The 16,117-nt window shown below is 46.4% G+C and overlaps 1 protein-coding gene across 1 annotated transcript in view; it reads left to right on the top strand.

The window, feature by feature from the left end:
- The window catches only part of adamtsl2 (ADAMTS-like 2), a 50,154-nt gene that overhangs the window by 24,454 nt on the left and 9,583 nt on the right, over window positions 1-16,117 (top strand). The window contains exons 11-17 of the mRNA XM_055161994.1: window positions 514-689; window positions 1,554-1,806; window positions 9,902-10,199; window positions 12,571-12,674; window positions 12,787-12,913; window positions 13,597-13,810; window positions 14,884-15,039. Of these exons, the coding sequence (XP_055017969.1) occupies window positions 514-689; window positions 1,554-1,806; window positions 9,902-10,199; window positions 12,571-12,674; window positions 12,787-12,913; window positions 13,597-13,810; window positions 14,884-15,039 (1,328 nt within the window). The remainder of the gene's footprint in view (window positions 1-513; window positions 690-1,553; window positions 1,807-9,901; window positions 10,200-12,570; window positions 12,675-12,786; window positions 12,914-13,596; window positions 13,811-14,883; window positions 15,040-16,117) is intronic.

Raw genomic sequence — 16,117 nt, 5'->3', positions numbered from 1 at the left:
CTCCCAAACCCCCCGACCCCCAAACCCTCCGACTCCCAAACCCCCCGACTCCAAACCCACGTGACTCCCAAACCCACCTGTGTGACTTTGTGTGACGTTCGTGTGACGTTCGTTGTGATGTGATGTTGTGTGATGTTTTGTGTGATGTTCGTGTGATGTTTGTGTGATGTTTGTGTGATGTTTGTGTGACGTTCGTGTGACGTTCGTGTGATGTTCGTGTGACGTTCGTGTGACGTTTGTGTGATGTTTGTGTGACGTTCGTTTGTGTGACGTTTGTGTGATGTTTGTGTGATGTTTGTGTGATGTTCGTGTGACGTTTGTGTGATGTTCGTGTGATGTTTGTGTGATGTTTGTGTGATGTTCGTGTGACGTTCGTGTGATGTTTGTGTGACGTTCGTGTGACGTTTGTGTGACTGTTTGTGTGATGTTCGTGTGACGTTTGTGTGACGTTCGTGTGACGTTTGTGTTACGTTTGTGTGACGTTCGTGTGACGTTTGTGTGTATTTGTCGTAGCCGTGACGGATCAGGCGGGGAACTTCTTCTTTAACGGCGCCTACAGAGTGGACAGTCCTCAGAACTTCCACGCGGCGGGAACCGTGTTCAAGTACCGTCGCCCCACAGACGTGTACGAGACCGGCATCGAGTACATCGTCGCTAAAGGCCCCATAGACCAGGCCGTCAACATCCTGGTACCACCCGTTACACTACACCACTACTACTAATACTATTACTACTACTGCTACTACTACTACTACTACTACTACTACTACTGCTACTACTACTACTTACGTTTCAAGACGTACTAACGGTCCTGTCACACCTTGACGTTTTAGCCAGTCTATGTCGACATACCAGAATTTCCCTAAAACTCTGTCATACGCTGAACCCTGAAGTCTGGAGGAGAACTCACGTTTTCCCCATTTTTAAACCGATTTCCGCACACGCTGCCAATACGCCATTATACAGGAGCTGTACGTTAGAAACATGTTCAGTTCTGTGGTCGTGGGAACATGTTAAATACGTCTGTGTACGTCAATATGCATTAGAGGTAAGTTTGATATAAGTTACACATAGATTCAGAGTTACTCTTAAATTATGAGGAAGCTCAACATCATCTCAACATATTTGAACTCATGAGTAACTTAGAATTAACGTGTGAATGTGTGTCAACGATCACACAACTTACCTACAACTTATGGCCCACGTGTGCAGGACGTATAAGCACACGCGGACATACGTCCAGACAGTTTGAGCATGTAACCTTGCCGTATGTCGGTGTAAGCCAGCGTGCTTCATACACTGGATAAATCGTCAAGGTGTGACAGCCCCTTAAGGCACAGTCAGTTTCTCAGAACTCTGTGGAAAATATCTGAATGATCTGAATGATCGTCTGGACAGAGCTCTGGTCTGTGGCCTTTGCTTCAGGTCTGCTTCAGGTCTGCTTCAGGTCTTTGTTCCTGATGCCCTCTCTCTCTCTCTCTCTCTCTCTCTCTCTCTCTCTCTCTCTCTCTCTCTCTCTCTCTCTCTCTCTCTCTCTCTCTGTGTGTGTGTAGGTGTGGAATCAGAACGGGCGCACTCCGTACATCACGTACGAGTACACGGTGCTGAGAGACGCTCTGCCCCCGGTGCCTCCGCCGCCGCTCTACACCGGGGCAGACGGCGGCGACGCGTCGATGGAGGAGGGCGCTCTACTCAACGCCACACACCAGGGGGCGCTGCAGCCGACCGGAGCACAGGAGCCCGCGGAGACCAACGAGGTGTACGAGGAGACGGAGGAAGTGGACTGTGACCAGGACACATACACAGGTTCACAGTTTGTGTTTTTTTTACTTTATTTTTGTATGTGTTTGAAAATTGTATTAAATTTATAGAACAAAACAAAAGTGCAGACCACAACAAAACCAAATAAAATTAAATTAAATTCAGAGCAACTAGACTAGACCAGTGGTGCTCAATACGTCGATCGCGATCTACCAGTCGATCTCCAAGGTCGTGTGGGTAGATCGCCGTGTCTCGTCTCGGACTCGTGTTTGGACTCGGTCTTGTCTCTCACTCGAGGTCTGACACTCAACAAGTGTGATCATATTTCATTCCGGCCGCTGCTGTTGGTAATAAACTTTGTAGCGGGTGCAGGAGCGTGTGGGGCGTCTCAGTGCAGCCTGTGCGCTCATTTGAAACCCGCGGAGACTCTACGGCGCATCACAAACACACACGCTCCCTATGCACGGCTCGTCTGCGACAGCGTGTGCCCTCGTGTACCAGCGTGCATCACAGGGCAGGTTCAACTTCCTAAACATCCTACCTGTCCATCTGCCTCACGTCAGCACGCCGCCCCTCGCCTTTTCACGCTCTCGCTCCTTCCTGCGTACAGCCAACACAAGCCCCTCCCACAGTGCGGCTGATTAGAAGAACAAGACCAAACGTGAAGCAAAAACCAGTCTAAATTTGTGTTCCAGTGTTGGCACAAAGCAGGTCTACAGCATAGAGCGGATCTACAGAACAGACCTACTGCCACATTTGGCTGAAGTTTGTCTAACAAAAGTGACAAATGCATCTGTGTTTGTCACGATGTGCGTTTGGTTTGGTAAACGTGCAGAGGCTGGTAAATATCACTGCAAAACCACAAAAGAATGAAACTCCAGTTTGGAACTTTAAAAAACAGGTTTAAAAATCTTCCTTCACTTTTTTCACAGTTTTGTGTAAAGTGTCAGAGGAAGTTCTCTTAAAGAAGAGGTTCTCAAACTGTGGGGGAGGGTCCAAAAAAGGGGCACAGAGTGTTTCAGTGCAGTTTGTTTGACTTTGTATCAGGTTGATCATTTTGACTTGGTCATTTTGTAAGAAGCTCACATGATGAAAAAGTGTGAACACCTCTGGTCTAGAGTCACCAATAATTATCTATCTTGACAGTGTTAACATATCAAAGCCAAATAATCGGCCCATTTCCTCCAATACCTGTTACATTTAGCAGTAGAAAGTCTCAATGAAAATGTCAGTCTCTCCATGTCATAAATTTCATTGACGACTTTGATCCAGTCAGTGAGTCCAGGTGCATCTTTACACAACCATTTCCTGGTAACGGCTTTGTTTGCTTCAGCCAACAGTATTGACAAAAGATATTTGTCTGATTTCTGTAATCCACATATAATATTACAAAAAAAGACTTCAGTAAATCCCAGTGATATAGGCGAGTTTCAGCTGATGTCATTGTTATTAAAAGTCCGCGTTGCTGCTGGGAAATATTTTGGTTGGAGGCAAGAAACACGGTAGCGTCAAACACAGTGTGTAACCTCGTGTATTTCTCCCTGATAATGGTCAATTCCTGCTGCATTATCAGATGCACAAATAGAAGCACGGAAGAAGGAAAATGTCTTTTTCCTATTCCGATTGACAACAACCTCTAACGGTGAATTAAACGACTTTCAAACATCCGCAGAGCAAACGTAGAAGATCCTAACAAACCGTGGACTCCAACAAGTTCAACAACACATCCAGACTCTTGGAGGTTTTCATCTTTTCTGCTGTGAATGGCCCAGGAGTTTCCACCAAGTCATTGTGGATGTCGCCCAAGTGAATATTTGTCCAGGGAGTTGGAGATTCTGACCAGAAGTTTGGTTTGGTCCAGACTCTGTCGGGGTTGAAAAGGGAGATTTGTCGTCCGTCGATGCTTATGACCAATTTCTGGTCAAATGGTCTTGGGTCGTCTGCCGTTAGAGTGGAGAAATAACCAGGATCAATACCCTTTACGTGTTTTCTCGCTCCGTCCGTCATGTTGAATTAGTGTTTCTTGCCGCCGACCAAAATAATTCCCAGCATGAAACGCACGCTTTTGTCAACAATGAAACTTGCCTGTTGGCAGGTCTAATCTGAATATACTTTGAATAGATTTTATCACCGTCATCCAGTAGGATGTGATCTTAACACAATCCCAAAATATGTGAAATTCCCTGATCTGACATCACCACAGTCTCTCCAACACCGAGCCTCTGGGTCATTACTCCGCTTACTCTTAATAAAAGGTGTAAGAAAAAAAACGTACAGTAGTTTTCCATGTGAATTCTCTCCAAAGACCCGAGCTGGAGGTGGTCATTGCAGTTCTGCAGATATTGTACCAGTCATCCTCAGATATTGTAATATTAGAGTCTTCTTCCCTTGCTTCTTTAATATATATACTAGAAATGTTCTTTGATGCTTGTAGACATTTGTAAGCAATGGTTTGTGTTTCTTAGGAGCGTTACCTTTGCATGCTTCTAGAAAATAATTTACCAGATCCCCTCTTCTGCAGGAAATTTAATTTCACAGTTTGTGTGTGACATTTCCTAAGGTGAAGGGTTCGCTACCTGCTTGTTTCCATGGTGATATTATTTCCACAGTATGGTATTAAACATATTTGTCTTACATTTATTCAGTTATAGGTGTTTTACAGCTCAAAAATATCTTCTAAAACAGACATGGGCCTTGTCCAGCTCCAAGGCCACATACGGTCCTTTGGTCGACTCTGACCGGCCCCTTTTACTCTTTCCCTCATGAAGACGACATTTGACGACCCCCTTGTTTCCTTAATGACGTCTTTTGACTCCTCCGCTGTTTCACTAAACATGACGAACATTAGAAACGGCTCGGTTTTTCACATTTAATCAGAGACTGTTGTAGGTCAGGGCCACTACAACCCACACTAGACTGACCAATAGGATTCAAGGATATGTTTTCGTTGATGAAGTTAATCAAAGTAGTGACGATGGAGCTTCCAGAAAAAACACAACATGAAAACATATGCAATGGATCGCGGCGCTGCGGCGCACAGTTTTAGAAATAATGAGGAGTGGACGTATTTTATGGATAAGTTTAGAGAAAGTGACTTTTATAGATTTCAATGTGATGATGAAGTTGATTATAAAGTGGAAAACAGCGACGGACTTTCAGAGAGTGAAACTTATGAAGATGAGAATGTCGCTGATGCGTCTGTGTGGAGTCCTGCGATGTCCAAACAAACTATCCAGGCTTTATACTCGATTATGAACCAAAACTGCCCTGAAATCTTGATGTTGCCCAGGAGAGTCTTTTAAAGTATTTCAGTCTTTTTTTCTAAGATGCAACGTATGACAGAACTGCTACAGAAACAAACACTTATGTGGAGCTCTGCGCACGAGAACATGAGACAAATACTGGACTCCCACTGACGGGGAAGAGTTTTATTATTATATTATTATATTATAATAAGTTAAATGAGTTGAATAAGTTAAATGGAAAAAATGAATTAGGTGCACACAGGTGAACAACAGGTAAAAACAGGTGCACACTTGGCTTTACTGTATCTGCTGATATGAAATCTGTTTAAATACTTTGACAAAGTATATTTTTAATGTTTTTTATGAATATATTACTCAGAACCTGCAGATATCAGATGCTGAATGTAGTTTTTTTGTTTTGGATTTTGCACCTGACCAGGTAAACTCTCATTTTCAGTGAGCTGTTATAAACCTGGAAATGAGTTGAATCACATTTAAACATCCAGAAATGAAGAGTTCAGAGTCTAAAGTTTCCAGAGATACAAATATGTCTGTGTTACAATTAAGTTCATGAGTGTAAAAATCATTTATAATCACTTGTGGAAGTCTGTTTTCTTTTATGCACTGATGCTCTAAGGGCAGTTCTAGTCATATATGTGTGGGTTGGTCCTCGTCGGCGTCCAGGAGGGAAAGAGTTAAGATCATTTGGAATTACAAAATAAACATACACTCAAAGGTTTTACAACACCACATTTTTTCCAGTTTTTTACTGTTTACTGTTTGACCAAAACGTATTCTAAACTTTAGACTGACGTGTGTGTCCACCTTTGGCAGATCTAACAGCTGAACACACTTGTGGCTCGTTCTTTTTACAATAGAAATCAAATCTTCTTCAGAAAGTTCTTCCCGAGTCTGTCGCAGAAGTTTCCATAAATGTGTGGCACTCGTCGGTTGCTTCACTCCTCAGTCCAGTTCGTCCCAAACCAGCTCCATGGGGTTTAAGTCTGGACACTGTGCTGCTGCTGCTGGACACTCCACGTTTTCAAACTCAACATCTTTTTCTTTTTCCCTGAGGTGGTTTTGGCAGAGCTTGGACTTGTGTTTTGTTCTTTTATCTTTTTTTAACCTCTGTCTGTTCTGTTCTTTCCTTTGGACCATTTCAAACTCTTGAATTACAATAAATAACTGGAAAAATTAGGGTGTTTTAAAACATTTGACCGGTAGTGTATTTTATCGTTTGACCTGCTGCCTGGACTAAAGCTGCATTGATTTTATTTTAGACGTGTTTTTTAAATGACATTTTTTGTTGAGCAGCTTCACTTTTTCATTGCTTCGTCAGAACATAAACTCTTCACAGTCTGAGCAGCTCGTCACAACAAAGAGATTTTCTGCTTTTTATAAAGAAATACAATTAATATTATGTAGAATTGAATTCAGCATTTTGTCCTCTACAATATTTTCTGTTTCTCATGTGGCCCTAGAAAAAAAAAAGAACTGTCCCTCCGGTTTATAACATGAGTTGTTACTATGTGCAGGCTCGCTTCTCCATAGATCTGATCATTCCCTTGTCTCCTTTGTGATTACCACGTTTATTTCCAGATTGTGAAATAATGAAAGCAAAGCAATATCATCTCCAAGGAGACAAGCAGGTGACGGATCCTGCAGCAGAAAAGTTACACAATGCTCCTTTAATATTATATAAGTGTAAAGAAAACAACTGGGAGCAAGAAGACGACAGCGGTTTGTGACTCAGACTTTCACTGTGGGAAGAGAGTTTGAGCTGAAGAGATCTGAGTCTCGTGAAGGGACGTGGACGAGGTTTGGACACAGTTCTGCACACGAGTCTGTGTTAGTTTGTAGGATAACTGGAGGTGCAGCTAGAGGGCGCTGCTGCGTCACATGTGAAGAGCTCTGAGATTCTCTGCCTCTGTGGGTCAACGCTGCCTCCACACAAAAGATCCACAGAAAACAAACAGAAGTCACACGTTTAACAGTGATGGAGCGGATCATCATTTCCCTCGATTTACTCCACAGGCAGAAGAGTGTTTGAAACACAGAGATGTTTAGAGTTCAACCCAAACCTCCGATTCAAAAGCTCAACAGGATCAGAGTCTGTGGATCAGAGTCTGTGGATCAGAGAGTGTGGATCAGAGTCTGTGGATCAGAGTCTGTGGATCAGAGTCTGTGGATGAGAGTCTGTGGATCAGAGTCTGTGGATCAGAGAGTCTGTGGATCAGAGAGTCTGTGGATCAGAGTCTGTGGATCAGAGTCTGTGGATCAGAGAGTCTGTGGATCAGAGTCTGTGGATCAGAGAGTCTGTGGATCAGAGAGTCTGTGGATCAGAGAGTCTGTGGATCAGAGTCTGTGGATCAGAGTCTGTGGATCAGAGTCTGTGGATCAGAGAGTCTGTGGATCAGAGTCTGTGGATCAGAGTCTGTGGATCAGAGAGTCTGTGGAATCAGAGTCTGTGGATCAGAGTCTGTGGATCAGAGAGTCTGTGGATCAGAGTCTGTGAATCAGAGTCTGTGGATCAGAGTCTGTGGATCAGAGAGTCTGTGGATCAGAGTCTGTGGATCAGAGTCTGTGGATCAGAGTCTGTGGATCAGAGAGTCTGTGGATCAGAGTCTGTGGATCAGAGTCTGTGGATCAGAGAGTCTGTGGATCAGAGTCTGTGGATCAGAGAGTCTGTGGATCAGAGAGTCTGTGGATCAGAGTCTGTGGATCAGAGTCTGTGGATCAGAGTCTGTGGATCAGAGAGTCTGTGGATCAGAGAGTCTGTGGATCAGAGTCTGTGGATCAGAGTCTGTGGATCAGAGAGTCTGTGGATCAGAGAGTCTGTGGATCAGAGTCTGTGGATCAGAGAGTCTGTGGATCAGAGTCTGTGGATCAGAGAGTCTGTGGATCAGAGTCTGTGGATCAGAGTCTGTGGATCAGAGTCTGTGGATCAGAGAGTCTGTGGATCAGAGAGTCTGTGGATCAGAGTCTGTGGATCAGAGAGTCTGTGGATCAGAGTCTGTGGATCAGAGTCTGTGGATCAGAGTCTGTGGATCAGAGTCTGTGGATCAGAGTCTGTGGATCAGAGTCTGTGGTGTGGCCGATGAGAGCTGCATGTTTCATGAGCAGGTTTATAAAGAGCAAAGTGACATAAAAAATTCAGCCTCTGTTTTTACTCGACCAGCTCAGGCTAATGGCCTCTGTGCTCTCCTCCTCCTCCTCTCCAACTACCATTCTACTCTTCTTTTCCTCCTCTCCTCTCTCCTCCCTCTTCCTCTCTGACTCTTCACCTCTCTCTGCTGAGACACGAGGTGACACAGACGAGAGGAGAGCTCACAGACTCACGTCCTTCCCTTAAATCCAGCAAAAGCACAGACACGATCACGGACATGGACACAGACACGGACACAGACCCTCCTGAATGACAGAGAGTCTCCCTGTGCTCGTTTGGCACAGACTGAACACACTGGCTCTGGCTCTGTGTCTGAACCTGGGCGGGTCTCATGAACGTCCTCGTCTTACTGTCAGGTTATTTCACCGCCGTCACTCATCCACACACATTCATACTGAGCAGTGTGGCAGAAGTGTCTTGCCTAAGGACACAACCAGAGTCCAGAGGTACTGCAGCCCCTGATGGTCTCAGCTTCTCCCATCCAAAACCAGGACCAGCCCTGTCTGCCTCCTTTGAAATAATAATAATAATAATAATAATAATAATAATAAAACAGTAGTAAAAAGTAGTTAAAGTATTTAAAAAAGTAGTAGTAGTAGTAGTAGTAATACATGACACTTGTAAAGCTCTTTTCACGCTTTACATGAAGAGACAAACGAAGGCAAAGCAATAAGAAAGTGAATGAAAGGTGATTTTAAAGAGCTGAGTTTCGGGTGGGAGGAGCGTCGTGCCACCTTCACCTCGAGCCTTTCTCAGGTGACCCATCACCTCAGAGGAAGTGCGTGAATCCTCCGGGGCAGACTGACCCCACCCGTTTACCTCTGAACAGTTTCACATCCTCTTGAACTCTCTTCAATGTTCTTTTCTTCTTTCCCTCCCGTTTTTTGTCGACCATCAATCTTGTGCCATGTTTAGCCTCAGATGGAGTTTACCACCAAAAAATACCAAAGTAACGAGGAACGTAAAAAGTGACTTTACACAGAGGGTAACTAAGTAAAGTAAGGGATTACTTTTTAAAGAAGTAATGAGCAAATATGACTTTTTTAAAGTCACTTCCCTAACACTGACTGGAGTCTGTGGAGTTTGGAGGGTGAACCGAGGATAAGAATGAGGTTTCCAGCAAACTGAGGGGAGAGGGACAGATGGAGGTGAGCGATGTTCCGGAGCTGATAGAAGGCGGCTTTAGTGATGTGTTTGGAGAGCGTCTGGTCAAAGAAGATGACGAAGTTACAGACGTGGGAGGAGGAGGAGGAGACCGAGGAGCTGTCGATGGAGAGGGTGGAGTTATTGTGTTTTAGGGTCAATGATGATTATTTCAGTTTTGTCACAGTTGAGTTGGAGGAGGTTTGACTTTATTTCAGAGATGCAGTTTGTGGATTTGGAGGGGGCTGAGAACTGAACCTTGGGGGACTCCTTGAGTGAGTGGGGCAGAGGGGGACTTGCAGTGGTGAATATGGAGGAAATGGTGTGTTTCTGTGAGGTAAGAGGTAAAGGAGAGGGCGGTGTTGGTGATGTTAAAGGTGGTCTGCAGGCGGGAGAGGAGGATGGAGTGAGGAGGATGGAGTGGGAGATGGTGTCAGAGTCGGAGGAGAGCAGGAGGTCTGTGGTGTTGTGGTGGGAGCAGAAACAAACAGGTTGTTGGTTGTGTGGTAGATTTCAGGTGGCGACGGGACTATCAGTGAATTTAAAATGTTAAACGTTAAATCTTCTGTCTCCTCTTTGACTGAAGGAAACAGCAGTCATCCAGGCGGCACTGCCGAGCCCCCATTGGCTGCAGGACCTTTGGAGGTGGGGCCTAACTCAAACCCAAACCTGCTCTGGAGAGTTCTACTGGACGGCCGTTTACTGGTGAACATGTCGACCAATCAGCTGCTGTCAGAAGGCGGGTTCTTCTCCGACCTGGAGCCAATGAGCAGCGCCGAACAAAACGAGACGCTGGAGTTCAGTCTGAGCCGAAAGAACGAGAGCTCAGAGAGCGTCCACAACAAGACGGTCGCCCGCGGCAACGGACGCCAGAACCGCACCAGGTACACAACAACACACAGGTACACACAGGTACAGTACACACAGGTACACTACACACAGGTACAGTACACACAGGTACACACAGGTACAGTACACACAGGTACACACAGGTACAGTACACACAGGTACACACAGGTACACTACACACAGGTACACTACACACAGGTACACTACACACAGGTACAGTACACACAGGTACACACAGGTACAGTACACACAGGTACAGTACACACAGGTACAGTACACACAGGTACACACAGGTGTATCTCCAGGTCACAGTTACACCAGGTGGACCTGGGCCTTTTTCCTCTGGGCAGCTCTTTTACAAAACCCCAGAACTGTTCATTTTATCGCTCAGAGTAACTGGAGCAAACTCAGAGGCCTCAGATGGAGCAGGTAGACGCTGAAACATGAACCTCACATCAGTGCAGAGTCACAGACACACACTTAAGCCGGGTGTACACTGTGTGATTTTTGACGCTTTTTGAGACAATTTTTCACTCGTGCGACTGTTTTGGGGATCGGGTTGAGTTTTGGCTTCATCGTGTGTCGTTCTTCGTGTAGTAAACATGGGGTAAAGAAAAACGATTAATCCCTCATGACCAGCTCCCGATCGGCATTCGTAGGTCGCAAGAAAATCAAACTTATTTGAAATCTAGTCGCCTTTCGTGAGGGTTTCTCTCTGTTGAAGTCGTTCCACAAGCCAATTTGCCAGAATCTGTCAGACTGAGCATGTGCGGACACAGAAGCGGAAACAGGATATGAGGTTGTGGAGGACGATGGCGCTGGAGAGTGTCTTGGACACAGGACATGGAGGCGCAGCTGATCCAGCAACACAGAACAGAAGTTTGGTGAAAAACTTGATGCTACTTACCTCGAGTTCCCTCTGAAGAACTGACAACCCGCACTGCCCACGTCCGCCCACGTCTGCCCACGTCTGCCCACGTCTGCCTGCCCACGTTGCCCACGTCCGCCCACGTCCGCCCACGTCCGCCCACGCCTGCCCACACGTCCGCCCACGTGTGCCCACATCTGCCCACGTCTGCCCACGTCTGCCCATGTCTGCCCAGACATTTCTTTGACCATATTTGTCGCCTCTTCTTTTTGTTCTTGTCTGTGCAGAGAATGGCACAAATTGCCAAGGCAGCGTGTCTGTTTTTTGCCTGAATCATTGTGTCTCTGCACGTCTGTGGTTTTCTAATTCCGTGGTTTTCTTCTTCGTGGTTTTCTACTTCCGGAAAAACAACTCCGGTCATTATGTGAACGTACAGTGTGCGCAGGCAGGTCGCATCTGAGAATTTGTTCTTACAGTGTGAGAACATGATTCGTGAGCTGTGAACTTTTAAACCCTGCAATTTGGTCGTACAGTTTAAGCTGGGGCTGAGTGACACGACCTAAAATATCGCACAGTGTACGTCCGGCATTACTGTGTTATTTCATCTAATGTGAGTTATTGAGCCCAGCACATTTCAGACATAGAGCGGCTTGGAGCAGAGGTGTAGAGGGGCAGAGGGGCAGAGGTGGGAGACCCCTGAGGTGGACGATGAGGCAGTGGCAGAGTGGTTAGCGGTTGATTTCCAGACGGTGTGACCCTGAGGGAGTCTGAGATAACACAGTCCATTTACAGAGAAAAGCAGAAGAGCTGTGGACAAACATTCTGATCATTCTCCACGTGTTTGTTTAGAGTCACTCCTCTCACTCACATTCTGTACTCCCCAACGTCTGTCCGTCTGTCTCTCTCTGTCTCTCCTCTCTGTTTCTCTCTCCCTCCTCTCTCTCTTCTCTCTACTCCGTCGCTCTCTCTGTTCCTCACGGTTCTCTTCTGCTCTTGTGCTCTTCTGCTCTCCTCGTCAGTGCGCTGTGGCCTCACATGAATGACAGATCTGAGTGAGTTTTATGTTGTGTCTGTCTGGAGCATCAGTCTGAAGTGTTTGACTGTGTTTATCGACGGTCTGCCGTGTTTCCACATCGTTCTGATCTCTTAAACTCACCACAGCTCAGAGCCAGCGGCGCATTTAGGGCTGCGAGGTTCATCTCAATCACACTTTTAATGGACACAACAAGTACCACACGTTTCTCTACAAACAGCTAAATCTCCCGACTTATTCTGCATAAAAGCTCTTAACCCTGTAACTGTAGTTATTGTCAGTTCAGATTTGAGTCGATTGTCTGAAATGCGCTGGTGTGTATTTCCAGTGCTTTGGATTTTTGTCTTTGGGAAAATTTAACAAACACATTTCTGCTCCACATTTACCCAAAAGACAGAGCTGTTGTCCCTTTCAAAGAACCGCCCCCATGTCCACCTGCATGTAAAAATCTTTGAAACATGGTTCATTTGGAGCATGTTCCTGTTCTGTGCTGGTTCTGTGTCAGGGGGAACCAGAGGCTGAACCAGAAGAACCTGAAGCTGAGTGTGGCCGACATGTACCGCTGGAAACTCTCCTCCCAGGAGCCCTGCAGCATCACCTGCTCCATCGGTGACCCACACAACACCACTGCCACTCTCACACCTGTACATCACACTCACGTTTCACCTGAACTCACACCTGTCTGCTCCTGTCTGCTCCTGTCCGCTCCTGTCTGTGGCAGGGGTGTCCCGGTCCTTTGTGTCCTGTGTGCGTTACGACGGAGTGGAGGTCCACGACATGTACTGCGACGCCGTGACTCGCCCGGAGCCAGTGCACGACTTCTGCATCGGGAGAGAGTGTCAGCCGCGGTACGACACACAGTCCTCTGCACACAGTCCTCTGCACACACGTCCCCCTGCACACACGGCCCTCTGCACACACGGCCCTCTGCACACATGGCCCTCTGCACACAGTCCTCTGCACACACGGCCCTCTGCACACAGTCCTCTGCACACACGGCCCTCTGCACACACGACCCTCTGCACACACGACCCTCTGCACATGGCCCCATGTATTCATGTTGTCCTTGCGTGTCTTCACATGTCCTCTTGTGGTCCTCATGTTGTCCTCACATGTCCTCGTGTTGTTCTCGTGTGGTCCTCACATGTCCTCATGTGGGCCTCACATGTCCTCGTGTGGTCCTCACATGTCCTCGTGTTGTCCTCACATGTCCTTGTGTTGTCCTCACATGTCCTTGTGTTGTCCTCACATGTCCTCGTGTTGTTCTCATGTGGTCCTCACATGTCCTCGTGTTGTTCTCATGTGGTCCTCACATGTCCTCGTGTGGTCCTCACATGTCCTCGTGTGGTCCTCACATGTCCTCGTGTTGTCCTCACATGTCCTCGTGTTGTCCTCACATGTCCTCGTGTTGTCCTCACATGTCCTCGTGTTGTTCTCATGTGGTCCTCACATGTCCTCGTGTTGTTCTCGTGTTGTCCTTACATGTCCTCATGTGGTCCTCATGTGGTCCTCACATGTCCTCGTGTTGCAGGTGGGAGGCGAGCAGTTGGAGTGAGTGCTCTCGCACCTGTGGAGAGGGTTTTCAGTTTCGACAGGTGCGCTGCTGGAAGATGTTGTCTCCGGGTTTGGACAGTTCTGTTTACAGTGACCTGTGCATGGAGGCGGAGCTAGAGCGCCCCCCGGAGAGGAGAGCCTGTAAGAGCCCCGCCTGCGGGCCGCAGTGGGAGGTGGCCGAGTGGAGCGAGGTATTTATACACAAACCTGCACATTTACACGAGGTCTTCTCTCAAACTCCAAACACTGTTCCACCTTGTGATGTCATCATGTGGTGATACAGGAAGTGCTCCACTGTGTTTTTAAACTCCACACACCTTCACTAGAATTATGTGAATCATTTCAGTCCTGGAGTCACTGATCTCGACTGAACTAAAGAGAAAAGAGCCACACTTGATGACATCACACGGTGGAGCAGTTTGTTTGGAGCTTTGGAGATGTAACAGACTCAAAATAAAGAGTCACTCAAACAAACACAAGCTGTGAGTGTGACCAGGAACATTAGAACATTAGAACATTAGAACATTAGAACATGACTTAAAGCTCAGAGGGGCAGTTTTGAACAATACTGACCCTTTAATGCGTGGTGTCTGTGGTGTCTGTGTGTGTCTGTGTGTGTCTGTGTGTGTCTGTGTGTGTGTCTGTGTGTGTGTGTGTGTGTGTGTGTGTGTGTGTCTGTGTGTGTCTGTGTGTGTCTGTGTGTGTCTGTGTGTGTCTGTGTGTGTCTGTGTGTGTCTGTGTGTGTGTGTGTCTGTGTGTGTGTCTGTGTGTGTGTCTGTGTGTGTCTGTGTGTGTGTCTGTGTGTGTCTGTGTGTGTGTGTGTGTGTGTGTGTGTGTGTGTGTGTGTCTGTGTGTGTCTGTGTGTGTGTCTGTGTGTGTCTGTGGTGTCTGTGTGTGTGTGTGTGTGTGTGTCTGTGTGTGTCTGTGTGTGTCTGTGTGTGTCTGTGTGTGTCTGTGTGTGTCTGTGTGTGTCTGTGTGTGTCTGTGTGTGTCTGTGTGTGTCTGTGTGTGTGTGTCTGTGTGTGTGTGTCTGTGTGTGTGTGTCTGTGTGTGTCTGTGTCTGTGTGTGTGTGTGTCTGTGTGTGTCTGTGTGTGTCTGTGTGTGTCTGTGTGTGTGTCTGTGTGTGTGTGTCTGTGTGTGTCTGTGTCTGTGTGTGTGTTTGTGTGTGTGTCTGTGTGTCTGTGTGTGTGTGTGTCTGTGTGTGTGTGTTGTCTGTGTGTGTGTCTGTGTGTCTGTGTGTGTCTGTGGTGTCTGTGGTTGCAGTGCACGGCGCAGTGCGGCCGCAGAGGTCAGGTGACCCGGGACGTGCGCTGCTCTGATGAGAACAGGTCATGTGACCCGACGAACCGACCCCCCAGTGTGAAGAACTGCACCGGCGCCCCCTGTGAGCGGCAGTGGACAGTGTCAGAGTGGGGCCCGGTCTGTTAACACACACACACAATACACACACTATACACACACACACACTACACACACACTATACACACACACACACACACTATACACAATACACACACTATACACACACACACTATACACAATACACACACTATACACACACACACACACTATACACATACACACTATACACAATACACACACTATACACACACACACACTATACACATACACACTATACACAATACACACACTATACACACACACACACTATACACATACACACTATACACAATACACACACACTATACACACACACACTATACACATACACACTATACACAATACACACACTATACACACACACACTATACACACACACACTATACACACACACACACACTATACACACACACACTATACACAACACACACACACACACACACACACTATACACACACACACACTATACACACACACACACACACACACTATACACACACACACTATACACACACACACACACACACACACTATACACACAACACATACACTATACACACACACACTATACACACACACACACACTATACACACACACACTATACACAACACACACTATACACACACACACAACACACACACTATACACACACACTATACACAACACACACTATACACACACACACACACACACACTATACACACACACACTATACACAACACACACTATACACACACACACTATACACACACACACTATACACACAAAACACATACACTATACACACACACACTATACACACACACACACTATACATAACACACGCACAACACATACACACTATACACACACACACACACACACACACTATACACACACACACTATACACACATACACACACTATACACACACACACTATACACACATAAACACACACTATACACACACACTATACACACACACACACACTATACACACACACTATACACACACACACACACACACACACACTATACACACACACACTATACACACACACACTATACACACACACTATACACAATACACACACTATACACACACACACACACTAT

The sequence above is a fragment of the Boleophthalmus pectinirostris genome, unplaced genomic scaffold (assembly GCF_026225935.1).
Source record: "Boleophthalmus pectinirostris isolate CB_2022bp ecotype Guang Dong unplaced genomic scaffold, ASM2622593v1 HiC_scaffold_4, whole genome shotgun sequence".
NCBI lineage: Eukaryota > Metazoa > Chordata > Actinopteri > Gobiiformes > Gobiidae > Boleophthalmus > Boleophthalmus pectinirostris.
This window is presented reverse-complemented; position numbering and strand designations above follow the sequence as displayed.